Below are 26,114 nucleotides of genomic sequence, written 5' to 3' on the forward strand. Positions count from 1 at the left end.
GAAGGAAGGAAGGAAGGAAGGAAGGAAGGAAGGAAGGAAGGAAGGAAGGAAGGAAGGAAGGAAGGAAGGAAGGAAGGAAGGAAGGAAGGAAGGAAATAAGCCCTTTCGAGACCACAGAAAATTGCAAAAGGATGTTTCTTCCAACCCGACATGACAAAATTGAATTCCAAGCTATTTAATGCATGCACGAAACGCCATAGAGGAACCCAGCCCGAGCACTCTGTCCAGCACGACAGGGAAAGGGGTTCGGAACACAAGCATCGCTCCGGCACCAACTCAGTGCTGCCAGCTCCGGACTTCCAGGCGATTCCACTTAAATGTAACTACCGGGTTAAGGGTTCTCACAGACAGGGCTGTCGCCAGCATTTCCATGGACACACAGCTACGGGAACACTGCGGTTATGATCACACGAACGATGGAGACCTCGGGAAGCCGCTGTCCCGGGGGTTTGGTTGGAGCCCCGCTCAGTCCGCAGGGCACCGGGGCCGGGGTCCCAGCGTGGCCCCGTCCCCTCCCCGCCGGGGGTCCCACTCCCACCGCGGGCGCAGCGGCGTGGCCTGGCCAGTGGCATTTCAGGAGTGAAAAACCAGCCCCACGGGCGGGGGCACGGGGAGCCTCTGGGTTTGTCCTTAAAAACGGGGTTTCACAGGTTACACCGTCACGAGGGTGATGCCATGCAGCCTGCCCACGGCCCAGCCCGCCTCAGACCGGCGTGGTTCGTCTGTTGGCCGGGTTGTTGTGCAAAGACTCCTTGAACTCTTTGGGGATGGAGTTATGGACCTGTAAAAAACCGTGGTCCCGCTCCGAGTTGAGCAGCGTCCCCATGGTGACCTTGGAGGGATCCCTGGAGAGGGTGAACATGGAGATGTCGGTGGAGGGGATGGTGCTGAACCCTTTGCTGATGGGCGACATGTCCCGGGAGCGGGGCTCGGTGGAGCGGGAGCTGGACCGCCGGCGGAAGCGGTACCTGTAGGGGGGGAGGCGGGTGAAGGCCGACCTCTTSAGCAGCTCCGAGTGGGACCTGGCGCGGATCTGGCGGTGCTTCTCGATGTACATGTGCACGGCGATCACCCCCACCATCTCGGCGATGATGAAGGACAGCGCTCCGAAGTAGAAGGACCAGCCGTAGGAGTAGCTCTTCTTGGAGTCGCTCTGCCCCGGGTCCCCTGCGTTGGCTGAGATGTACACTATGATCCCGATGATGTTGCTGAGACCTGCAGCGGGGGACAAGAGGGACAGGGGTGCTCACCTGAGAGGCAGGAGTGGATGAGGGGATGTGTCCCTGTGGGGCAGCACCCYTCTGCCAGCACACTTGGGTCAAATCCTCTTGCAGACCTCTGCCCATGTCCCAGGATACCTCTTACTCCCTTACACCCGGTATTCCTGTGTATTCCCAGATATCGGAAGGGAAGCAGGAATAACCACTATTTTGTCTGGAAAGGGGATGTTTCAAGAGCTGATGTGCTTTGCTTTGCTGAGCAGTGAACACAGGAGGGTGGCTGGAGCTGTGCACCAGGGCCATGGCCCCAGCAGAGCCAGCCAGAGTGGCACAGGGGGACTCCCCCAGCATGACCCCCAGCTCGCCATGGCCCCCAGAGCACAGGGAAGCTGGAATGGCTCTGTCTCTTTCCCATTCTGGTGGAGTCCTGAGGGTTTGTTTGGGACAGGGGTGGCCCGTGCCCCGCCAGCTGCCCGCGGGGCTTTGCTGCAAGGCTGGGAGAGGCTGGTGCATTCCCAGATTTACTTAATGAATCGATTATGTTYTCTCTGCTGTTTTCTCATCTGCATCAGCAGCTCCTGTCAGCCAAGGAGGGAGAGTCATTTGTCTCTTTGTGGGGAGAAGAAAAACACAAAATAGAGCAGTTCCTTGAGACAAAGACATTGTCAYGCAATAATCAGGGGAAGCGTTGGGGAACAGGCACAGAGAAATGAGTAATCCAGCAGGAACGGCCTCTCCAGAGATGATTTCCATGTGGGACTGTGGCAGCCCCTCTGCCTGGCCCTGCTGCTGCCCCCACGGTGCTCACTGCCTGTYTGGGATGGAGGGCAGAGCCCCCAATCCCTGCCCCAGTACCCCCCAGTGGAATGGCCACACTCCAGGAGCCTTTCCTGGGCTGCAGCCCCACACAGACCCTGCTCGAGGAGAGCAGTGGTGACACTTGGAGCCCTGTCTGGCACAGTGACCATGGCCAGAGACYCCTGATGGCTTCTCCCTGCAATGGGGGGATTTTCCCACAGGGATGGAGCAGCTCTCAAACCTCAGCACCTTTCTGTGCTGATGAACCAAGAGGACCCACAGCCCATCCCCACTCCCCCGTGTCCCCCCAGGCCGGAGGAGCCACCCAGGCAGCTCCTACCTGCAGAGACGAAGAAGATGCCGGCGCTGAGGATGACGTTGTGTTTGCTCTTGTAGAACTCGCTGGCGGCCACGCACAGGCCCCCGAAGAACAGCAGCCCCACRCTGAGGATGGGGAAGATGCTGGACGCTCTCACGGCACCTGTGGGATGGGGARAGGGGCAGGATCAGCCCTGGAACCCTCGGCACCAACACCAGCACCAGGAAGGGTCAGTGCAAGGGCACCCCTGGTGCTGCCAGGGCAGGTGGGGGACCCAGTGCCAGACCCCACCATGCATCCTCTGCTTCTCGTGGAATTCTGGAATGGCCTGGGTTGGAAAGGAACTTCAGATCATCCAGTTCCACACCCTGACATGGGCAGGGACACATTCCACTATTCCAGGTTGCTCAAAGTCCTGTCCAACCTGGCCTTGGACACTGCCAGGATCCAGGGGCAGCCACAGCTCCTTTGGGCACCCTGTGCCAGGACCTCCCCACCCTCACAGGGAGGAATTTCTTCCTGGTGTCTCTGCTGTCCCTGAGCTGCTCTGAAGCCCATCATCATCCCTGCAAACTCTGTGATTCTAGCCACAAAAATTCTGAAATTCCTTTTTTCAGCTTCCTGGGTTACATCAAGGAATTGTCTTCCAGCCTAGTYACACAGTCAGCACCAGCAATTTACCTTCCCTTTACCAAACACCAGCCTTAGGTTTTGGCTGGAGTCTGAGATRGCAGAAATCCCACAGATCTCACAAGGCTGGTGAGGAACTGCCAATCACATGGTCAGGAGCCTCTCCCAAGGGGCCCAAACTATCACAACTGCTTTRGATGTAAAAATTTACAAATTAACATACCTCAATGTCAACAAAAAGTAATTTTCTGATGTAGGGGAGGAACATTTTCAAAATGAAGAGAATGCCAAGGTCCCAGAACCCAGCCTACACAATGCTGTGACCCCMGTGCTGGGCTCCATCCCACAGCACCAGCACTGGCAGCAGTTACTGACCAGGCACTATACAAAAAAAAAAGGACTTTCCTACGTGGATGAGCTTCCAAAATGACAGTAGAGAGTAATGAATGCAGCAAATCACTACCTGCTGCACCAAAAATACACTGTGCCTTGGTTTGGGCTCTCATCCCTCGATTAGGGCCATTATTAAAGCACAGAAATACAGAGAAGCATCATTAAAATTCCACTCTGGGGGCTTTAAAATAGACTTTTTACTTAAATGTGAGAGGGGGTGGGAGAACTTCAACACTAATCTACTAAAACTGCAAAGCCATTTCATTAAACTCACTGCCCTCTCCGCCAGGTGAGCAGAGCTGTGGAAATGTGAGAGTCCAGAGGAACACCTGGCTGGGCAGCAGCTGGGTCACTCGGGGGCTTGGAGAGCCAGGCAGTGGGCAGTGAGGAAGTGGTGAGGGTGGGGAGGCCCTGGCCAGAGAAGCTGTGGATGCCCCTGGATCCCTGGAACTGTCCAAGGTCAGGTTGGATGGGGCTTGGAGCACCCTGGGACAGTGGAAAGTGCCCCTGCCATGGGAGAAATGGCACTGGATGGGCTTTAAGGTCCCTCCCAACCCAAACCATTCCAGGATTCTGTGTGAAAGCCTGCAGTTCTGCCCTGGAGCTCTGCTGGCCCCTGAGACAGGAGGACCCACTTTTCCCAGGAGAGCTGCCAGTTCCATTTCCCGCTGTCTCGCTGTGCTTGACTGCCACCATCAGAGCTGCGCTGTCCCAGCACATCCAGCCTGGCTGGAGACTCAGGGCTCAGGGACAGGAYACAAACACGTGTCCCTGGGGTGCTGCACCACGGACCTGCGGGGTCCCAGTGCCCATGGGGGGACACCACAGGCTCAGGCTGTGCAGCAGCTGCTGGGACCGGCCATGGGGACAACCATTCACAGGTGGCACTGCAAGGTGACAYGGCCATGCTCAGGTAATCTGGAGGGTCCCTGCTGTGGCTGTGACTGCTCAGCCTCCTGCTGGGTGAAGCTGGGGGACAGGGAGGGGGTGCCCTGCAGGGTGTGAGGGGTCTGGGGATGTGTGCCACAGGGAGCAGACTCACGGAGGAGATACTCGGCCGTGTCTTGCTCGTAGTCGGCATCCTCAGGGAAGTGGTCGATTTTCTTGCACACTCCTCGGAAGGTTCCTGGGGAGACACAAGCCAGGAAAAACTCAGAACCTTTGTGCTGGCCAGGATGTGCAGCAGCCTAGGGACCTTGATGTCCTGAATGGGGACAGTGTGGGACTGCTCTGGAGTGGCAAGGGGCAGGGTGAGGTGGGAGGAAGTGCAACATTGCCCTAGAGAAGCGCAGCCCTGGCACCAGCCAGGCTCTGGAGCATGTGGCCAGGTCATGATGGCTCCATCCCTGCTGCCAGGGGCCCAGGAAGGACACACGGTCAAGGACCAGGGCTCCAGGCAGGACAAGCCAACCCACCCGGGGTCCCTCACAGTGGCACGCTCCCAGGCTGCGCTCGGGGGAGCTGAGCAGCATGACAGGCATCAATTAAAGCCTGGAGATGAAGCTCTGGAGGAGGCAAGCTGTCATCCAGAGGGAGACACAGCATCCGAGCGAGAATCGCCTGCTCCTGTTGCTTTGGGAACTGTGGGAGAAGGGGATGCACTGGGCGCAGTGAGGACACCAGCYCCACAGCACAGCCCCCTCCTCCTCCTCCTCCTCCTCCTCTTTGGGTTTCCACCCACCTTCTCCCAGTACCCAGAGCCAGCAGACTGTGCCCCACACACCCCAAAGCCACCCCCAGGTGTCCCTTTGCTCTGCAGCCATCGGGCACTGCCAGAGTGGGCTGCATCAATGGAGCTCTGGGCTGAGCAGGCACAGGCAGAGCAACACATCCGGCTGCCCAGGGGAGGGGGTGGGCAGGGGACAGCCCCRTCTCCACAGTATCTATTCACACTCTGACATTTATTTTGGCTCCTTTACTCCCTCTGTTCATCAACTGATGCTCGTTGTCATGGCAATGCCGAGCCACCTGACACACAACTTCAGCCTCCAAACACACACCACAACAAGGCTGCAATCCCAAAAAGCCTCCTCTGACCTCCAAGATGCTCCCCAAGGAGGGAATCCTGCCCCTTGAGCTGCGGCTGGAAATGGCTCCAGGGATGGATGAGGCAGCTGCTCGGGGTCCTGGCTGAGGATTCACTACCCAAAGCAGCTGGCCCACATGTCACCTACTCAGCCACCAGGTCCCCATCCCATGGTGACAGCAGATGCAACTCCATGAGTTCCTCTCYCTTCCCTGGCTGAAGGACACTGGGATGGTGCCTCACTGGGACACGCTCTGGCTCAGGCACCAGCTTGCTCTGGGCACTCCCAGCCCCTGCTAATGCCTCAGTTGGGTGCACCTTCCAGCACCCGGCGTGCATCCAGAGCTGGGCACAGCCCTGGGCACAGCACCATCATGGCTCGTGCTCTGTGGACAGGCTGGACTGGGGGCTGCTGCCTCACCCCATGCACCCATCCTGGTGCTGCCAGTGCCTGGGCTCCTCTCCTGGCTGGGAGCTGCTGATTCCAGCACATCCCAACCTGTTCCTGAGCCCTTTCCCCGCCACTGGCCGTGCCTGTGCTGTGGATCCGTGCAGGGAGCTTGAGTCACACCCCCAGGTTTGATTCATCTGCGGCCGGGCGAGCGCCAGCGCAGGCGGTGCTGCCGCCGGTACCCACTCCTCGCTCGGCTGTCTCGGTGGTGGATCTCAGTAATTTCCTCTCCCTATTAGTATGAATCCCAATTAGCCAACTTGGCTTATTGCCACGCTTCCCTGCCGGAGCCCAGGACAGCAGCAGCTGGCTCTGCGCAGTCGGGCTGTGCTGGGAGTCCCAATTGTCCGGCTCTGAGCCCCTGAATCCACCCCAGCCCCGGCCAGGACAGAGGAGCCGGACCTGCTCATCCCCACCTTCAGCAGGAGGGGTCAGCGTGAGCGGTCCCAGCTCTGCCACCACTCGGTGCCATCCTGAGCAGYTGCTGGCCAGGAGCGGGGTGCGTCCACCCGCGTTCTGCCCCAGCCTCACCCAGCTGCGGGTCAAACTCTCCATGGAACGGTCTCACATTAATCCAGGGAWTCCCTGTCCAGCTGGGACACCTTCCAGGGCTTTTTGTACGTGTCAGCAAGGGGGCCGTGAGGTGCCTTCACGGTGTCTCCTGCGGCGAGCCCTGCCTTTGGGTGACRCCGGATTTCATTTGGAAGCGGTGAACTCGTACTTCACGCTCCGCAGTCGCAGGTTCGTACGGGCATCCCTCGCCTCGCCTCCCCTCCCCTCCCCGCCCGCAGGGCTGCTCGCATCCCGCGCTCCGCGTGATGCTTCGATCGCTGCCATCCCCGGCGGCTCCGAGCCTCGCCAGCCGCACGCCGGACGCTGTGAGTGCCCCCGGAGCCCTCCCTCTCCCCGGGGCGGAGGGCAGCGTTCGTGCTTTCCCTGCTCTCTGCTCGCTCGGGGCTCGCTGGACGCGCTCAGCTCCTGCCACCGCAGTTATCGGCACATGCAGAGGCAATTAATTGATTTGATCTCAGGTTGTTTTCCTCTCAGAGCCCTTTTCCCCGGGGAGGGCTGGGGGGACGGGGAGGGGCTTGTGAGGGAAATACGGTTGCAGTGGTGAAAATACAGCCAAGAATATCGATCCCAGCCCGGCCAGCCAGAAGACTAAAGAGCTCCACTTTTGGTGTTAAAATCTCATTACTTTTCCTCTGGTGGAACAGTTTTCCAGGGACCATTCTGGGTGTTACTGGTGTGTGCAAAGGAGGACTCAGGCTGAGGAGGATGAGCTGAGACCTCTCATAAATGGGAACAAAATTCCTTGCTCTCCTCATACTGGCTCAGCCAGGAGTCAAGGTCACATCCCAGCTCTCAGCTCCCCACTCCTCCCCATAAATCCAAGCGAGTTATCTCCCGGGTTGTGGTTTCCAGTAATGGCCTTCCTAAAGACACTGTGTTACACACCATCTGAAGGAAGTGGTGGGTCCAAATTAATATTTTGGAGAACCAGAGGTCAGAGCTGAGCCAGGAAGGGCTGGGTTAGGAAGGAGCCTGCGGCACATCCCCAGCGATGCACAGGCTCTGCATTCCCTGAGTAACGAGAGCAAGATACCTAAATATCTCCGAGGAATTAAAACTTCAGGGCTCATCTTTTTTTACCTCCCACCCACCTCCCAGATGCTTGGAGAGATGGAAAGAAATTCATCCGTATTCCTTCCCTTCTCCAGCTCCAGGCTCTGCAAGGGATCCTGAGGCTCTTTGCACAAGGTCCCTGGTGTGAGATTGCAGAGCTGCAGGGTTTTGGGTCTGTGTTAGCCATGACCAGCGCCCAGTGGCCAGCGCACAGGGCTCAGCAGGTGGCACTGAGCAGCTCCTGTGCCCCTGGGAAAGGCTGTGTGGGTTCCAGCCATCCCCAGCACCTTACTTGCCTTCTGCATTGCCGAATTTTCAACACAGTCTAGGTTCAAAGACACACAGCAGTTTAGGAGAGCTTTAGAGAAGGCCAGTGGGGTGGCTTCTCCAAACCACAGTTTGGAGTAACCCAGCTGGAATTGCAGCTTGAGCTGAGGACAAGGGGTGTTCTGCACCAGGGCAGGGAAGCCTTGGGGAGCTCCCACYGAGTGACTCCTCAGACCGTTACTGTCACCGCCTCCACACATTCATCTGTTGGCCCCAACTCCACTGTGGAGAGGCTGAATTCAAGCAAAACCCCCAGTCCTGCACTGGTGTGGGGATGGGTGCTGGGCTCCTCATCACCTRGCAGTGGGAGGAATCCTCCTCCTCCCCAGGACTGAGCTCTCCTGCAGCACATCCCCATCGCCCAGCAGCCCCACACCAGCTTCCCCCGGCGGCACCGGTGTAATCTTGCTCCGTCTCCATTTCACACCCTCTCCCCCTCTCTGCGGTGGTGGCTTGTGGCTGAGCAGAGGCACCTACACAGATATGCCTGTTCCAAAGGACTTTTTTCCTGTTTTTACACATAAAAAATCCCCCCACCAGTGGAAAAAACCCAAGTCAGATGAAAGGAATGCAGGCGCTCGGAGGCGGCAGAGGTGGCCGCGCTGTGCCGGCCGAGCGGAGGGCAGCGCGGGCACACAGCTGAACACACACACGGCACAGGGGGACCCCAACCGAGCCCCCTGCACCCCACCAGCTCGGCGGGGTGCGGGGAGCAGGGGATGCCCATCACGGGGGACACGGCGGGCACAGCTTGGCACTCACACCACGGGTGGGYTGGGAGCTCCTGCCAGCGCCAGCCCGCGAGGTGCCAGCGATCGGCGCGTGGCGCAGGGACTTCACTCCCTCAGCGGTGTTAAAAGGGAAAAAAAAAAGAAAAAAAAAATCTACATTTTGACAGTGACTCATCATCTCCCATTCTGGAATCTGTGGGGTTGGAGCAACCTACACAAGGCAGTTCAGAAAAGCAAAACAATTCTGAATAATAGAGGAGGAAAAAAAAGTTTGCARCTGATGGGTAATTTCCAGCCCTGTGCTCTGAGGGTTTTCTCATTAGAAAAGTAATCAGGTAACACTCTGGAGCTGCTTCCAGGGGCTCCCCCCACGCTYCCCTGAGCTTCCTTCCTCCCTGCATCCTTCCGGCCTTCCTCCCTCTGTCCTTCCACATTGCTGGAGCTCATGGCAGGAAAGCACCACACTCCTGGGAAGGTGCTGGGATGGGGTGGGAAGGTGCAGGGGCTGTGGTGAGTGCAGAGGTTCTGGGTGGCCCCTCCTCTGCTGTCCCCTCATGCCAGCCAGGACCCTGCTGTCCCCTCCATGGCACATGGCAATGGGCAGCAGCTGCTGATGCCAGGCACCCTCAGATCGTGCTGGGGAGGAGAGCACTCATCAGCACGTCTTAGGAAATCATTTCATGTTTTATCTTTAACAGTGAATAAACATTGATTTTTATTTTAAAAGGTAATTGACATTCCTATGAGGGCGCAATGAGTGCTGGAGCAGCCGGAATCGGCGTAAATAAGCCATGTGCTAGAAATTAATGAGCTTCACTGATTGAGTTTATCTGTTTAAATTAATACAATTCTGGCAATTATAGAAAAATAATGATCTTTGGTTTGTTTGCTGCTTGGAGACACTGATGGCAAGAGATGGGGCAGGGCGGGAGGCATCCCAGTGCCCGAGGCGCCGGGGCCTCTCTCCGTGCAGCTGGAGCAGGATCCCGCTCTCCTCGTTTAATGAACATTTTAGATTTACTTGGGTAAACTGATGAGCTTCTGGGAAGGGTTTGCCTTCCAGCATCCCTCTGGCTGATGGTAATGGGGACAGCCAGCTCTGCTTTGGGAGATTGCTGGATCCCACAGGAAATGGTGAAAGAAGGTCTGTCCTGCAGGGTGGGAGCTCTYTGCCCGTTTGGCAAAGGGGGCTTGGGCTCATCCCCATCCTCCCCTTCCCACCACTCCTAGAGCCAGCAGAAGTTCCCAGCCCAACCCTGGTATGAGTGCCGCTCTTTAGGGTCTTTTCCAACCCATTCCATGATTTCATGATCCCAGCTGGATAATTAACAGAAGGATCCAGTGTCACGCATTTGTAGGAGTGCATTTGACCCACGTGTTTCCCATCCAGAACACTGGGGATAAAAACTGCCCAATTGGGACCAGGGCCAAAAACAAAAGTCAAGAACGTAAAACCTGAGTTCCTCTGGTTAAACAAGGTGCCAGTAACTTAAACAAAGAGAATCTGTGGGTGTGGGTGCTCTGGTGTCTGCTCCTGAGCTTGGCAGAGGCCGGATCATCCCCAGGCTGCTTAAGCACCTATTTATACTAAGGAGGAGAGAAGCTGCATTATGATGGGGAGCTGGAGGTTTCACTTCACCGGTATTAAAATGTCCTCTGAATTTCTAAAAACCTATAAATGACAATTTCATAGCTGTGAAGCGTGGCATCCAGCACAGGGGAGTGCTATTTTCGACTCCGTGTTGACAGCTGAAGGGGAATGGATCRCAGAATTAAAAACTAGTTGCTGCTCAAGTCCAAGCAATCACAGCTTGATTACACTTCTTATGGGCACACAGAGGCGAGTCTGAGGCACCAGCACAGACTCCTGGTGTCTGAGAGGTCAATTCACAGAGCAGAAAACAATTATAAGCCAAATCACTTAGGAGAATGGATTTAAGCATAAAAGCACAACTGTGTACAGAGAATGATTTAAGAGTGTTTTGCCCCAAAACTCATCACCATGACGGGAGTTTGCATTGGTTTAGAAACTGCCTGGCTAATAAGTAAACAGCTATAAAAATAAAAACAGGCCCAACAAAGAGAAGAAAGAAGATATTCATAACTCTGAATATAAATCAGCAACTTAAAATTGTAGAGCACCGATAACGGCGCAAACAAATGGCGGAAAAGCATCAAAACGTCCTTCCCCAGTGCATTGGGATGAGCAGCAGCAGCAGAAAGGAGCAGTGCCACCGCCCGTCACCAAACCACGCAGCACATCAGTCACAGGCCCCAGAAATGTGAAATAACCCATCACAGCCACGGCATTTCACATCTAGCACGTTCTCATGGTGCTGGGCACCTCTCTGGAGGTGTGGAGGGAGCCGGCTGAGCGATCACAGCTGGGCAGAACGCAGCTCGGGGCAGGGAGAGATGCTGCTCTGCCCACCCTGCCCGGAGCGGGTCCTCTCTGCTGCTCCAGGGCTGGGGCTGGAGCCTGATGGCTCAAGGAGGCACTCAGAGCAAAGGGACAGGCCGTGGGCACAGGGTGACCAGGGTGCTGGGCACAGGGCAACCAGGGTGCTGGGCACAGTGGCTTTGGTGCACCAACAGCAGGCGGGGGCAGTGACAGTGACAGAGAGGTGACGGCCAGAGTGAGAGCCAAAAGGGACACCCTGCTGCGGTGATAGACAGCAGCCTGGAAAAACAGTTTTATTCATGGAATCAGCACAGAATCCCAGAATGACTTGGGTTGGAAGGGACCTTGAARCCCATCCTGTGCCACCYCTGCCATGGCAGGGACASCTYCCACTGTCCCAGGGTGCTCCAAGYCCYSTCCAGCCTGGCCTTGGRCACTKCCAGGGATCCATGGGCAGCCACAGCTTCTCTGGGCACCCTGTGCCAGGGCCTCCCCACCYTTTATATTCCCTATTTCAAGGTGAACCAGCTGCTTAAATTTGGGGTCAACACCACAGTTTGTGTTTGAAGCAGAATGTTACTAAAGCCATCCCATAAAGAGATGGCTCCAGGGCAGAGGCTCGGGAGGAGCCCGGCGGGCAGTGAGCTGCCTGTGGCCTGAGTGCAGCCTGACCTCAGCCCAGCACTGCAGTTCCAGGGCTGYGAAAAGCAAATCATCCTCCAAAGGAGCCCCACAGTGCAGAATATCCAGGCTAAAAATATGTAAATGGCCATGAAAAGCACTGTCAGAGCTGCAGCAAGAGGAGCCAGTCGCCAAAAGGCAATTTCAAATTTCCGAGCTCGCTGCACGAGGCATTAAAAAGGTCACTATTTCTGAAATAAGGATCTTTACAAATAAACACGTTTGCCGAGGCCTTGGTGAGTCATGCTGGAGCGGAGCACAGAGCATTTCCACCCTAATGCTCCTGACAGGCCGGGAGCAGGGAGATCTTTTCATGTTTACAGTTCATCAATAGTTATTACAGCTGCACAGTCAATCTTTAAAGCACATTTAGCCTGGGAGGAGGCTCGGCAGGTTGTTTTCCCTGAAAAAGTGATATTAAATTTATTACGTTCTTCCTCTTTTATAGCATGGATTTGAAGGTAAGTATTTGAACTTCAAATACAYGACTGCCACTCCAGCACCTGCCTTTTTTTTTTAAATATATCTATACTTCCGTCACATCTTCCTGGTATAAATATTTGAAGTTTTCAGCTGATGTGCTAAAAGGACCTCGATCTATCACAGCCTATTTATTGCAGGGAATGCAGCGGGCATCGTGCTGCTGGTTTGGGAAGGAGTCGGTGGCATCCTGGAGCCACAGCTCCCCTCTCCCCTCYCCTCCCCGCCCGTGTGAGGCTCTCCCCGGCCGGGGGTGTGGGTCCGGTCCGGCCCCGAGCGCATCCAGCATGGACAGATTTAGCTCCCGCCCGCCGCCTCCTCACCATCTGCGGGAGGGAAGCGGCCCCGGGGAGCAGCTCCAACGCCCCAGATGGGGAAAGCCATATTCAGGAGTAGCACCATAGTTTCACTCTTTTGGCTTTTTTTGGAGAACAAGGAGGGACTCTCCTGCAGACGGAGCATCAGGAGAGAACTTTGCTGGTGAGCGAGTGAGCAACGCCAACCTCATCTCCCCRCTCCAGGAAATAAAAGCTGCCCTTGTGAGCTGCCCAGAACCCCAGAGCTGTTCCCATGGCACAACACTCRCCTGCACTGTGCTTTTGGGAACAGTCCTGCAGTGGCAGYGGGCTCCTGCCTGGGCAGGGACAGRAGATRCATCTCATCCACCACACATCGCTTTGGGATTTTACAGCACCAAAAGCTCCTAACACATGGCTGCAGAAACACTCCCCAGCCTCTAGCAGCCCATGGCACTCCTCTGTCTAAGGCTGTCCCTGCCCACGCTGCATCTTCCAGCCCAGGGAGCAGGACCCCACTCCTGGCTACAAAACTGCTCCACTCTTGGGTCAGAGCCGGGCAAACTGCCTCATGGCCTCTGAGCCACTCTCACCGTCACCTTGGCCATTAAATGGCCTCACCTTCCCCTGCTTCCCAAACCTGGTTCAAAGCACAAAAAGCTTTGCTAGAAAAAATGTGGGCATTGAAACAACCCAGGTCCACCTGGCCCTGCCATTCCAAATGCTAAACAACCCCAGCTGCCCATGGCTCTGTGCTTCCAGGAGCCAAAGAGAGCTCAGAGGGGGAGAAGAGAATCATGTGAAAGCCCCTGAGAAGGGTGGCAGCAGAGAGCTTCACCAGTCACCCAACACTTTTCATCTTCCTCTTTTGCATTACATCACAGAGAGAACCCATCCTGCTGCTGCTGCTGCAGCCAGGCGCTGCTCTGCCATCAGTATCGAGGACAGTGGGAGTTCCACAAGCCCTATGGCACYTACCTGGGGCTGCCCCCGTGGCTTTACTCTCCTATTGTCAGCTCTGGCTCATGCCCAGGGCCTGTGGCTTTGCCCTCAGCCCACTCCATGCACCCCTGCAGGGAGAGATGTGTCTGCAGCATCCCTTTAATGGCTCTGTACCAGCTGCAACCCAGCACCTCCACCTTATCACTGGGAGCACCCTCCTGCTCTCTGTATGATGCACAGMAGTTTGGGCTACARGCTAGAAGGAGAATGGATGGACRGCMGCCCTGGGCTGGAGAGGGACTGTGGACAGGGGCATGGAAKGACAGGACAAGGGAGAATGGCTTCACACTGACAGAGARGAAGATTGGATTAGATATATGGAAGAAATTCCTCCCCTTGATGGAGGAGGCCCTGGCACAGGKTGCCCAGAGAAGCTGTGGCTGCCCCTGGATCCCTGGMAGTGTCCAAGGCCAGGCTGGACAGGGCTTGGAGCAYCCTGGGACAGTGGAASRTGTCCCTGYCCATGGAAGGAGGTGGCACTGGACAGTCTTGAAGGTCCCTTGCAACCCAAAGCATTCCATGGTTCTATGATTCTGTAATCCCCGATTTACAGACGGGTAGYRGAGCACTGCAGARCTGCAGATCACAAGCATCTGCTCACTTTGGGTGCTCAGCTGGAGCTGTGCAGAGCTGGGGATTTCACAGCCCTGGAACAGGCTCTGCGCGGGAGGTGACGCTGCTGTCACAGCCCGGCCTGTGCCACCAGCAGGGCTGAGCCCGCGCCCCAGCAACAACTCCCGGCTGCTGACGGGATGGATGTTCTGCTCCTCCTGTTTTATGGAAGACTCCTCTTCATCCTGAAGGGGAGACCTGTTCAAATGGACATTGCAAGGAATTTCTGAAAAGTGACTGAGCTTTTGTGCCCTGCCCAGTCCTTGCTAAAGGCACAGGGCTGTCACTGAGCCCCTCTGTGAGTGGCACGGATGGTGTGACACAGCCGCACGACGGACAGCAGCTCCCACAGACCCAACGCCACCACGGCCGTGCTCCCGCACTCTGCAGCGGGCACAGGGGCCATTCCGTCACCGCAGTCCCACAGCCCGGTGTCCCCAGGGCCCCGCGGCGAGCGCGGTGCCGGCAGACGGGGCTCAGGGGCGGAGGCGGAGGCGCGTCTGTCTCGCACCTCAGCCGCGCTGAGCCGGGACTGGCAGCGCAGCCGCACGGCCCCGGCGCTGGGGATGCACCGGAGCTCCGGCGGCACCGGCCCTGCGGGACGGGCAGGGGGCTCCCGGGAGCTGAGGATGAGGGTGGGGGGCGGCAGCACTGCGAATCGGGGCAGGCTGGGGCAATGCGCAGAGTACATTTAACGTTATCGGATGCGATTCTTTACAGCGTGCACACCGCCTCCCCCGGCCTCGCTGCCTCGCCGTGCCCTCGCAGGGCCACACTTCTGCCGATGGGAGACAGAAGCAGAAACCCCGGCTCCTGCTCCTCCCCAGCTGAGAGGTCTCACACCCCGCTGCAGCTTTTCTGCTTCCCATGCAAGGCGCGATCGCTCTGATCCTTCTCCAGCTCCTCACGTAGGAGCGAAGGCCAAAGACTGATGCACAGAGARCACTTTCATCTTTGGCTGGAGTGTGCTGAGGAGTGACAAGAGGCTCTCGCAGCATGGGGAGAAGGAGCCTCGGGGCTGCCAGAGTCTCCCAGCCCCCGGAGCAGCCTGGGCGGGCAGGGGGGATCAGCACATGCCCATCTGGAGGGGTCCCCGCTGCCAGCCCGGTGAGGCCGGGTGGCACAGCTGCTGCGCCGCGATAAGGCTGCGGGGCTGAGCGARGCTGCTCAGGCAAATGGAGGATTTGGCAAGGATGCCGTGCATCCCGGCAGGAATGACTGTCTCAGCTGGCCGGGACACACAGCCGGGCTGAGGCAGGGACAGCTGCCGGGAGGTCACCGTCTGTCTGGCCAAGTGACAGTGACCTTTCCCAGGCAGGCAGCAGCCCCGGGACGGGCAGGAGGCACCCAGGGAAGGTGCAGCCGCTCTCGGTGCTCAGGCAATGGCGCTGTGGGATGCAATCGGTGATGCTGATGTGTCACACTCAGCTGCAAGAAGCTGCTGTTTAACATCCGGCTGAGCATCACCGCCCTGSCCTGAAGGGCTCCTATTCCATGAAAGGAGGGAGCCCAGCCTCTCCAGAGGCGTGGAGGTGCCACCTYTGGGACCAGGAAAGTTCTGTAGGACATGAGCAGCTAGATGTCGGCTCCAGCAGCMCAAACCAAGGCTGAATTTAATGAGTTAAATCAGGCACACTTCAAAAGGGTCATTGCTTGTTGGTGATCCCTCTAGGGGTGCTCTCCCCTCTACCTTATGATTCCAGCATAAAGGTATAATTAGGAGACAATTAGCAAACCAACAGTGAAACTGGAAATGTGACCATTAGAGAGACATGAACACAAATGTCACCCTCAAATACTTCCTTTTGTCACTGCTCACTACTGCCCAAGTCCCACAGGGTGTGTCACCAATGCCAACACCCCCATGGGTGCTCAGCGACAGAAAGGCAAGGCTGGGGGGGGGGTCACATGTACCCCTTTCCCCCTGCACCCACCCCTGGCTCCTGTCCACCCCAATTCTCCCCCTTCAGTACGAACCCCTTGGCAAACCGCAAACACACAGAGCCCCAGGGAAGGTGGCAGGATGGCACAAGGGGCTGACCCGCTCCCAAACCTGCCCACTGCCCTCCCCACCCCCTGGCATTTCCACATGACTGTGTTATTAAACACCACCATTCCTAAGGAGCTGACACGGGAACAGCTCAGCCCTCCTCTGCTGCCCAACAGCRCAAGATTTGTCTTTACATTGTGGTGTCAGGAGATAAGAAACAGGCAATATCTGAGAAAATCATCACCCCCTGTCATCTGCTCAGCAACCACGATCCCTCCTCCTGCCTCTCCTGCCCTGACTATGAGGAACCCCGATGTGATCAAGCACAGCCACTCACCGGTGAGTGAGGGATTCCTGCAGTGTTTGGGGGATGAGTGAAGCCCAGAGCTCCTGACACACCTCAAAAGGGACCAAARGCCTGTTGCAAGAAGGTCTTCCATTCCTCCTCTGGGCAAGTGACCACAGAATATTAAAACCCCCAAATAATTTGGGTTGGAAGGGACCAAAGAACACAGGACAGTTCAAAGCATACAGCATACCCTGGCCTGGGCTTTTCATTCTGAGGACACTGCAATACCTGTTGCAGGCAGGAGGTTGGGAAGGCACACAAGTGTGGAATCAGAACATTCCGCAGCATCACCAATGCCCCGGGCTGACCCAGCGCCGGGACAGGGGCGGTGTTTCCCAAGGGTTGTGTAACAGGTCCCGGTGCGGGATGCAGCCTCTGCTCCTCTCGGCACAGCCTGCGGAGCCTCCTCCCCGCCGCAGAGCTGTCAGCACACACACGCCRAGGGAGAGACACCCGTTGTCACCCCGGCACTGTCATTCTTTATCACAGCAGGTGTCTGCTTAATCAGAGCCCTTATCTGGAGCTGCTGCACTCCCCGAGCGAGCCGCGGCTCCTCACAGCCCGCGTGGGACTGCGCACAGCKAGCGGCTCCCTGCCCCGAGCAAAGCTACCCAAAACCTCCGGAGCATCAGCCACGGCAAACCCACCCGGAACCCTCAGCAGGGACGTGAGCCCCCTCCTCCTGCCTCCACACGGAGCACTAAGCCAAAATGCATCCACCAGCTTCAGCGGATCTCCTTCCGAGGGTCATTTGAAAGGCTGAAGCGGGGTGTAGGTGTTACAGCCCAGCTGGAGCCCTTCTGGAAAGGGAGCGGGGCAGCGGGCACGACCCCTCCCCACGTTCTCCCCATGTCCTTGCGGGCGCTTTGCAGGGACTCAGGACACGGATGGACACTTTTTCCTCGGATGCCTCGGACTGAGGCAGCCCCAGCAGCTGGCAGCGCTGCTGTGTAATGACAGTGGATACCTGGCAGCTGCCTCCTGCCAGCGCCGCGAGTCAGCCGGTGGCACTTGTCAGCAGGTGAGGCAGGGAAGAACCCCCCCTGCCGACTGGGACCCCTCGGGCAGCAACTGAGCAACCCCCCTTCCTCTTCACTTACGGATTAGCGCATTTATATAATTTTAAGAGCATTTTTGATTTTCCCGAAAAAGGAGGTTAAYGTCTATTTATGAAGTGCACGCTGTGTTCATTAAAAATCCATGGTGAAACCCATGTGAACAGGAACCGCGGAGACGCGAGAAGCACTGAGCAAGATTAATGCCTGGGCTGCCTCGCCTCACCTCATCTCAAACAGGAGAGCACGACAGCTCTCCACACCTGGGCTGTCCCCCTGTGCCGAGCACGGCGTGCCAGGGGCACGGGAGGGCATCACCCTGCGGGCCGGCGGTGCTGGGGGACTTCCCCGTGTGAGCTGAGCACTCCTGAATCCACCTGGCTTCACCTTGCAAGAGGCAAAACTCATGCCGAGAGAAGGGATTTACCGAGTGCCACGTAGCTCTTGGCAGAGGAGCCGGGCATCGCTCCCCGGCTGCTCCCGCAAACGTCATCGCTGGCACCTCCCGGCCGGTCCCCACCTCGCCGGGAACTGGAGGATCTGGCATCCACATCCTCCCCAAACCGCAGCCACCAGCACCGGRGCTCGCAGCCTTCGTTAGCCATCCCTAATTATTTATCCCTAATTATTTACTGCCGGCATGGAGCCAGTGACCTTGCATGGGAAAAAAAACCCACTTGAGCCTCATTCAAATTCAGCCTTCCACCTCTATTGAACAGCTCTGGAGATGACAGGCTCTGCACCACGCCTATGCAGCAGTAAAATGCCTGTTTCTGAGCTGTTCACAGCATACATTTTACTCATCACGTGCTGCTCGCAGGCAGTGAGGGAACCGGCTCTTTAACCCACCCCACAAGTCAGGATTTTTGCCCAGAAGACACTGCAGCATCCCAGAAGGGTGAATGTTGCACCCGGTGCTCAAAGCAGAGCTGGTGGCACAGCTCCCCCCCGGACACTCTCCAAGCAGCCGTGGAGCTGGAGGCACGGCTGCTCGGAGCCACGGTGCCAGCTGGCAGTGGCATGAGACCCTCCGTGTCCAGCAGGATTTTTATGACTCGTGGCATTTGGCTGTGTGCCACAAGAACGTGCGTCTGGAGCAGCCTGAGGGTCCAGCCAACCTCATTCCCATCTCCATCAGAGGACAGTAATTCACGTTTATCYGAAACATCCTCCACCAAGGCGAGGCTCAGGGATTCCCTGAATCCCAGGYTGTGCCCCCTCGCAGAATCCCCTGCCCCTCTGTTTGGTCCTGTGTGAYCACAGTGCCAGGGGTTGGGCTGTSCCTGCTCTGGGCTGTCCTGGAGGAAAGACTCGCTGGGAGTTAAGCTGCAGCCTGGTGATCCCATCAGGTGGTCTTAAACAGGTAACTRTCCCTGTCCACCTTCACCCCTCAGYTCACCTTGTGTGACCACACCACATCCTCCATTTACACACCACACCACTTCCATCACACAGGAAAACTGGACACCACCCAGCCCTCAGGTARCAAAGAGCAATTAACCCCTTTCCAGCACCTCCCCAAAYCCACYTCTCTGCACAGAGCAGCCCCGTGTSCCCCTCYAGCTCACASTGACTGTCCCCATCTGTGCATCCCTGCCCCATAGCCACCATCCCTGAGCTCTCCTCACTGGTACCCGGGCACAGCCGTGGCTGCTGGCATTGTGGGGCACCATGCCAGGGGTGCTGGGGCRCTGGGCAGGGTGGTCAGCATGGTCAGTGTGGCCGTGGAGGGCAGCCTGACAGCCACACCATCACCAACACCRGCACCGAGCTGGACTGGGCACTGCYGAGCAGCGGCACGTTGGGGTGGAGATGAGAATCTATCACAGACACCGACCAGACAGAGGAACAGGATGAGCAGCTCCTTAAATACCTGCCTATAATGAGTAGCGAGAAAAAGTGCTCCATCATGGGTGATTGCAATCTCAGGGACATTTGCTTGGCGCTTTTAAAAATTAAAGATAATAACTTTCTAACAGAAACAATCTTGCTGTCACCTTGGGGAAATTCTCTGCTTGGCCTCACTCAGAGGGCTGAGAGGAGCTGGAGGCGGGGGAAGAGCTGGTGCCTGGCCAGGGCAGCCACTTCCAGCCCGATTTAACGCCTTCGCTGCGACCCAGCTCAGCTCAGCAGAGCCAAAACCAACCACAGACAAAACCAACAGGGGAAAATGGAAATCCARGAGCAAGGGCAGGTGCTTTCCTGAGCCTCACACCCCTGCCAGGCCTACTGGAAAGGGGACTGGAAAACTGAATTAAAAAATTAAAAATCAGGGACTTTGAGRTGGAAAGGCTGCACACATGGCTGGTGGAACCAGTTAAAATAAATCTGCAACTGAAAGGTCAAGGCAAAACAAGAGGAATTCTTCCATTGTGCTGGAAGGAGCTTTGCTGACGGTGTAAAGCACCACTGGATCAYGACGGTGTAACTGTCAGTCATGGAGCACAAGTGACACATGCTTATTTATTCATCAGATACTTCTGTTCTGTACTTGGAGACAAATAGGCTCCTGTATTCTGGAAGGAGCTGGGGGGATGCTAAACAGCGACTGCAAAGTGTAAACATGGAACTGGGAGGACTAGAGGACTTCCTCCCAGGAGCATTCAGAGAATAGGCTGAGGAGGCTTCTGAAGATCTAAAATGGATTTAATAAACCTTGGCATTCTGGTGAATTTCTAGAAGACGGGAGAAGCTGGTTTAATGCCAAGAGTGATGCGATGGGCAATGGCAGGAGCTGTGTCCCCAGCACCGCCTGTGGGTTAGCAGAGGTGGGAACGGGGGAGGAGGCAAATGTCAAACGGCCTCGTGGAAAATAGATTTATCAAACTTCATGAATTTTTCTTGATACAGTTACAAATTCAGTTGATAAAGGGAGTCGGTAACATAATACATTTAAGAGTTCCACAGGGTATTTGATTTAGCTCTCCTGAAAAAGTTAAAGACCTGTATTATGCAGAATCAACAGCACTTTATTAACGGGGCTGGGAGCTCACAGAGACGGTCCCTGTCATCTGAGGGATGTTCCTGCACAGGATTGCCTGTTACCAGGACAGTGCTGAGCTACAACAACATCTTTATTGAGAGCAYTGAATAAAACATGAAACAATTGGGAGTAAAAGAGGGAAATGGCAGAGAAAAGACTGATGGGAATATTGACGAATGAGGGAGGTGGGTCAGGCAAATTTGGGCAGCTCAGCACCATGGGCTCGTTCAGCGATGGCCACCTCTACAGAGCCAGCTCCAAGAACCAAGAGCAAGGAGCCAGCAGAGCAACTTCCAGTTTAGGGACAGGGGATGCTGCTCAGTCACACCAAATGGGCTGGGGGTCCCTCCATCRTGGGGACTCCCTGTGAGGGGCTCCGTGCCCTCAGTGTACAGCCAGACTCACAACCGGCAGGGCATAGACAAACAGCCCACATGGCCACGGGAGACCTGGGGACCAGAGATGATTTCTTGTGTTCAAGGGGAGTTTGAGGAGCTCATGAGCTCTCCAGAGGAACCACTGGCTCAGGGACATGGCCAGTCACCCTCAGGTATAGCCTCCAGGAGTGACCATCCATCCACCATGCAGGAGCTGCAGGTCAGGTGTAGAAAGGACTGGGCAGGGTCCTGTCAGCCAATGGTATCTGCAATATTATGTTTAAATCCAGGCAGCTTCATCCCTAAAGACCAGCCCTGAACAAAGCTCTCCAAGCTCAGCAAGGCAGAACTGTTGGTTGGAAAAGGCTGTGCTGGCGCTGCTGTGGGGGACACTGCAGGGGCCAGAATGGGCCCAAGGGGGACAGCTCAGCCAAAGGACAGCTCTGGGACATCAAATATCTGTGTCCCCTGCAAAACGCCCCACGTCCCACCCCAGAGGGATGCAGGATGCTGAGCATCCTCTGTGAGGGAGGCAGGCAGAGCTACGCTTGGCCTCCTCCAGAAATGACAGAGCACTTTATCCTGATGAGGGAAATGAAGGAGGAAAGGAAAAGTACCACATCGCCTTAAAATATGGTATTTTGAGCAGCCTTGGCCAAATCCTCCTGCTCCTTCTGCCTGTTTCAGATCCGCATGATGCCATGGAGCCAGTCCCAATCTACACCACGCAGCAGGGAGGACACGGAGCCTCCCTGCATTTAATGATGCTGCATTTAATGATGCTGAATTTAATTAAGTTTGATGAAAACCAAAGTTCTCTTACTTTCTTAAAAMCACCACCAGCCTAAGCAGCTATTTCTCAACTTCAGCTCTCTCCCCRAAGTGCCGTGTGCTTCCCTCCCTTCCCCACCGACACAGCAGGCACAGAGAAAAACGAGTGACACTGAAACAGCGACAGGGGACATCCACCTGAGCTGGACACACGAGGGGACACCTGCCCAGCGTTCACATTTCGTGAAACAAATAATCAGGATCCAAACGCTGCGAACTGCCAACAGACTATCCCAGCCCAGCAGTCTGGGAACACCTGCCTGGTGTTCCAGCTACTGAGTCAACCGCTAATTTGTGTTTCCCAGTGTGGGTGTCTCTCCATGGGTCTGCGGCGGCTCCATTCAGCATTTATCCGCTCTCGCCGATGGGCTTGTGACGCTCACGTGGTGCGGGGCTCCCACGCAGGCGCTGCGCCGGGACCGGCAGGGATGCTCGGAGCCGGCACTCACGTCGGGCAGCTTCGTGATGAGCCACGCTCGCCCGGCCGCCCGAGCCACGGGGGCTCCTCACGCCATCCCTCCCTCGTTACRCGCACCCAGCCCCCGGTAGCGGCGCAAAGTTCAGGGCTGAGGCGGCTCCCGACGGGCAGGGAGCTCTGCTCAGCGCTAAAAGCATCCTGTGCAGCGCAGGAGGAGCGGGCCCTGCGACAGACCGTGCTCGGGGATGGAGCCCCCTGTCCCTGTTTCGAGCCCGGCACAGTGAGAGCAGGCCCTGCAGCAGGAATCACCCGGGACCTGCTGCTTGTAACAGGTTCAGAGCTCAGCCCGCAGCGCTCCCCCGGCTGCGGGGGTCCTCAGCCCCCGCCCCAGCACGGTCCTTCCCCCGCACCGACGCGTGAACCCTTGGCGGCTSGGCTGGGGGAAGTTTTCCCTTCCCAGCATCGCGCTGGTTAACAGCCTGTGAAGTGCCTTTCTCCTGCAGAATCCAGGAGGGCGAGAAGCAGCCCAGGCACGTCCCCCCAGCACCATCACAGCCCCATATTCTCCCCCCCAGCACAGGCTGGGACCCTCCCCATCCCTGACTGGATGCTGCAGCCCCCGCAGCCCCAGTGTCACCCGCACCCACACGCAGGGGATGACGGAGCCCGTGCCCCGCACGAGGCCTCGGCTGTGCCGCAGGTACGGCCACGCAGCCCCGCACGGTTCCCACTCCCACTCCCACCCCAACAGCTCTCAGAGCACCAGCACGGGGTAGGATGTGGAACAGGGAGTGCTGAGCCCACGGYGAGCCCATGCCCTGCCGCTCCCAGCCCTGTGCCCGGGCTCAAAGGGGTGGGCTGTGATCCAGCTCTGAGCTCTGCCATGGCACTGCCAAACCCTTTCCCGAGTGAGCTGTGCCCAGGGCAGYGGGGCTTCTCTGGCTCCTTCCAAAGCAGTGATTGATCACAATGAGGGAAACATAAAACATCGACTGGAAAAAAAAATACAGGTAGCAAACTGAAGAATTTTTGAAATTACTCATGCCTCCAGCGATCTCATCTTTCACATCCCTGGCTTCTGCCTCCTTGGCTCCCTCAACCCAAGAGGGGAGACAGATTATCTCAAATTATTTATTATGGAATTAGAACATGATCCAAACCCTCCTTGAATCAATAAGAAAGCTCTGACTGACTTTGCCAGTTTTAGGACTGAGCACCAGGAGCAGACAGGGTATTTCTGCATCCATGGCCGTGACTCACCGAGAACTTTCCAACGTGGAGGAGCAGCTCAGCCCCGTGGCTTGCCTGCCCCCACCACTGGAGGGGTCGCTCCTGGACAGGGGCAGTCTGACACCCCCAAGGCTCTGCAGGACAGTGGGGCARGTTTGCCTGAGCACACAGGACACCCACTGCTGCCACAATTGTAAAAGTTAGGGCCCAGGGTGATGCCATCGGCCATTTTTTGCTGCGCCAGGTACCAGCACCTGGTTTGTTAAAGCTCGTCTTTAACCACAGCCTGTGGGTGCTCAGAAACTCCTCAACCGGCAGCTTTGGGGTGAAACTGCCCCAAAATGTGGCCTGTGCTGCAGGAGGGCGGCAGCTGCTGGGGCCTCGCCAGGCAGGCACTGCTGCGGGAGGGAAGCAGCGGGGCGAAGCGGCGAGGCCGGGCAGGCAAGAGCACGGCCGTGGGGCAGCCGTGGTGGGGCAGCGCAGCTGTGGGAGTGCCCAGCCGTGGGGACAGAGGGACGAGCTGCGGTGAGGCAGCAGCCCACCTTGCCCCGCTGGGCTGCTGAGGGGGAAAGGGCCGGCGCTGGTGCTGGGGCTCGGTGATGAAAACGCCGGGTGCTGTGGGTTGCCCGGTGGTCAGGACGCGGTGCCGGCGGAGCTTTGGAGAGGGGCAGCAGCCGCGGGGATCTCACTCACACATTCCTGATCAGGAGAGGGACCTGTGGCCCCTCAGCCCGGAGCTCCCCGGGAGGATACGGCGCGTGTGCCGCCGCCAGCGCCGGTCCCCAGCACGGGGGGATCCCGCACCCCGCAGACCCGCTTCCCCCGGCCCCGCGCCCGGCGTGGAGCGGCCCTCCGTGAGGTTCCATCTCGGTGCCATCGCGAGTGCCCGAGGAAGGGAGCGGAAGGCGGCACAGGGGAGCGGCGGGGCCGCCGGGCTGGGGGATGCTCGGATGGCTGGGGGATGCGCCGCTCGCCGGGGGCCCGTATTTGGGGTGGGGGGCTCCCCGATCCTACCCTTCCCCCGAAGTTTTGGGGCCGCGGGGGTCGGTACCTTCCAGGCAGCACGTCCTCCAGAGCCCCGAGTGGGTCATCACCTCCTCGTTCTTGCGGCTCGTGTCGTTGTCGCTCATGGACTTAGTCCTGCACACGCCGCGCGAGTAGAGCCAGTAGTCAGTGCCCACGGCGATGGTCATCAGGCTGAAGGCTGCGAAGGCTCCCACCGTGGTGACGAGCATCTGGACGCCTCTGTCACACATCCTCATGCTGCTTCATCCTCCGGCGGCGGCTCGCAGGGGAAGGGCCGGCGCCGCCGCCCGCCGCCCGCCGCCTCATGCCCCCGCGGCCGGCGGAGAGCCGGGCCCCCGCGGCGGCGCGGAGCGGGGCGGCCCGGCCGCGGGGAGCGCGGCAGGCATGGCCCGAGCGCAGCCCGCGGAGCGCAGCAGCCCAGCCCGGCGGAGCGGCTCCGCCGTGCGCTCCCGCCGCCTCTCCCGGCGCCTCCCCCGCGCCGCCCGGCCAAGGCAGCGGCGGGGGGCGGCGGGGGCGGGGGGCAGCGGGGGGCGGGACCCGCGGGGGGCTGCGCCGCCGGGACACCGCCCCCCGCCCGCTCCGACCGGCCGGCGGCGGGGACAGCGACCGGCACCGGCACCGGCGCCGGGGGAACGGGGACCGGGACGGGAAACCCACCCCGGGGCGCCGGGACTGGGCGGGGACCGTGACTGCCCCGGGAACCCCACCCCGGGATGCTGGGATCGGACTGGCACTGTCCGAACGGACCGGGACCTGGACCGGGTGGAAGTGCCCACCCCTCAGGGACAGTCGCCTACCCGTCCCAGCCCCCCGGCACGGGGCCGCTCGATTCCCTGATTCCCCCACCCCCGTCCGCCTGGCTCTTGAGCTGCCGCAGCGGCACCGGGCACCGGGYGGCACCTGGGGCAAGGGGCTGGGGGCCCCGCACCCGCACAGCGGACCCCAGGGAGGGCACAGCTGCCSGTGCTGACACGGAGCTGTCCCTGCCCCGGCGATAAACGGGTGTTTATCCCTGCCCAAGAGCTGGTTGACTCTGAACATCCTCTGTACACACAGCCCACTCCTGAACAATTCCCAGGGGTTAACCCCCCTGCCCTCTCCCTCTCCGCTGTCTCCTCATCTCTCTCAAACATCCCCCAGCCGGTTGGATGAGCCCATGACTCATGCGACCTTTCCAACAAGCCCTAGAATACACTTACCTTTGGAATTCTCGGTCCTGTCAGGGCCACGGTGAGACGGGAAAGCGAACGATTTACACGATGGCGTGTACTTCCCCAGCCCTCATCTGTATGCACTCACATGGAAATACTCGTTATTTACTCCAAAAAGGCAAACAGAAAATTATGAAGGTACTGAAAAATTAAGAATGCGAAAATTAAGTAGCTCCTCAACCTGRAATCACCGTTCGTGCTTCTCCCCGGGTAGGGCACGCTGATTGCTGCCCCGCCGCGCTCCCTCCCCAGCTTCCCGCTGGCTCCTGGCTGTGGATCACCCTGGTTCATTCCCTGCTTCCCCACGGGCCCTGTGCCTGGTTCCCAGCTCAGGCTGGAGGCGGTGCAGCTCTGCCCAGACTCTCTGGGCGCACAGCACCAGCTCCTGCTTCCCAGCATTTCCATCCGGAGAGTGGCAGTGCTCGGTGAGCTGGGAGGGGATACAGCCTTCAGAGCAGTGTGARGATGGGGACACAAGGGTTGGGGTCAGCAGCACCGACCCACCCACCCTGCATTGCTGGGTTTTTTCCTGTGCATTTTTTTTTTTTGAGGAGGGGTTATCGCTTCTCAGTTTTGGGGACTGGCACTGGCAGAGGCACGTGATGGTTCTCAGTGACACCTTGGGGTCACAGACTGGACACTGAGATGAGT

The 26,114-nt window shown here is 57.9% G+C and overlaps 1 protein-coding gene across 2 annotated transcripts; it reads right to left on the reverse strand.

Moving 5' to 3' along the window:
* Positions 1–6: 6 nt before the first annotated feature.
* Positions 7–25,602, reverse strand: CACNG3 (calcium voltage-gated channel auxiliary subunit gamma 3). 2 transcript variants are annotated; one of them, XM_057371211.1, is made up of 5 exons: positions 25,452–25,602; positions 24,278–24,471; positions 4,403–4,486; positions 2,359–2,499; positions 7–1,215 (listed from the first exon to the last, which is right to left on the reverse strand). In XM_057371211.1, the coding sequence occupies exons 2-5, from the start codon at positions 24,459–24,461 to the stop codon at positions 704–706; spliced, it is 921 nt and encodes a 306-aa protein (XP_057227194.1). In that variant the 5' UTR covers positions 24,462–24,471; positions 25,452–25,602; the 3' UTR covers positions 7–703. The 2 variants fall into 2 exon arrangements, with proteins under 2 accessions (XP_057227194.1, XP_057227193.1); XM_057371210.1 differs by lacking the exon at positions 25,452–25,602 and having other exon boundaries at positions 24,278–24,573.
* Between the last annotated feature and the right edge of the window lie 512 nt (positions 25,603–26,114).

The sequence above is a fragment of the Malurus melanocephalus genome, unplaced genomic scaffold (genome assembly GCF_030028575.1).
Source record: "Malurus melanocephalus ecotype Western Australia unplaced genomic scaffold, MMel_1.1 scaffold_143, whole genome shotgun sequence".
Classification (NCBI taxonomy): Eukaryota; Metazoa; Chordata; class Aves; order Passeriformes; family Maluridae; genus Malurus; species Malurus melanocephalus.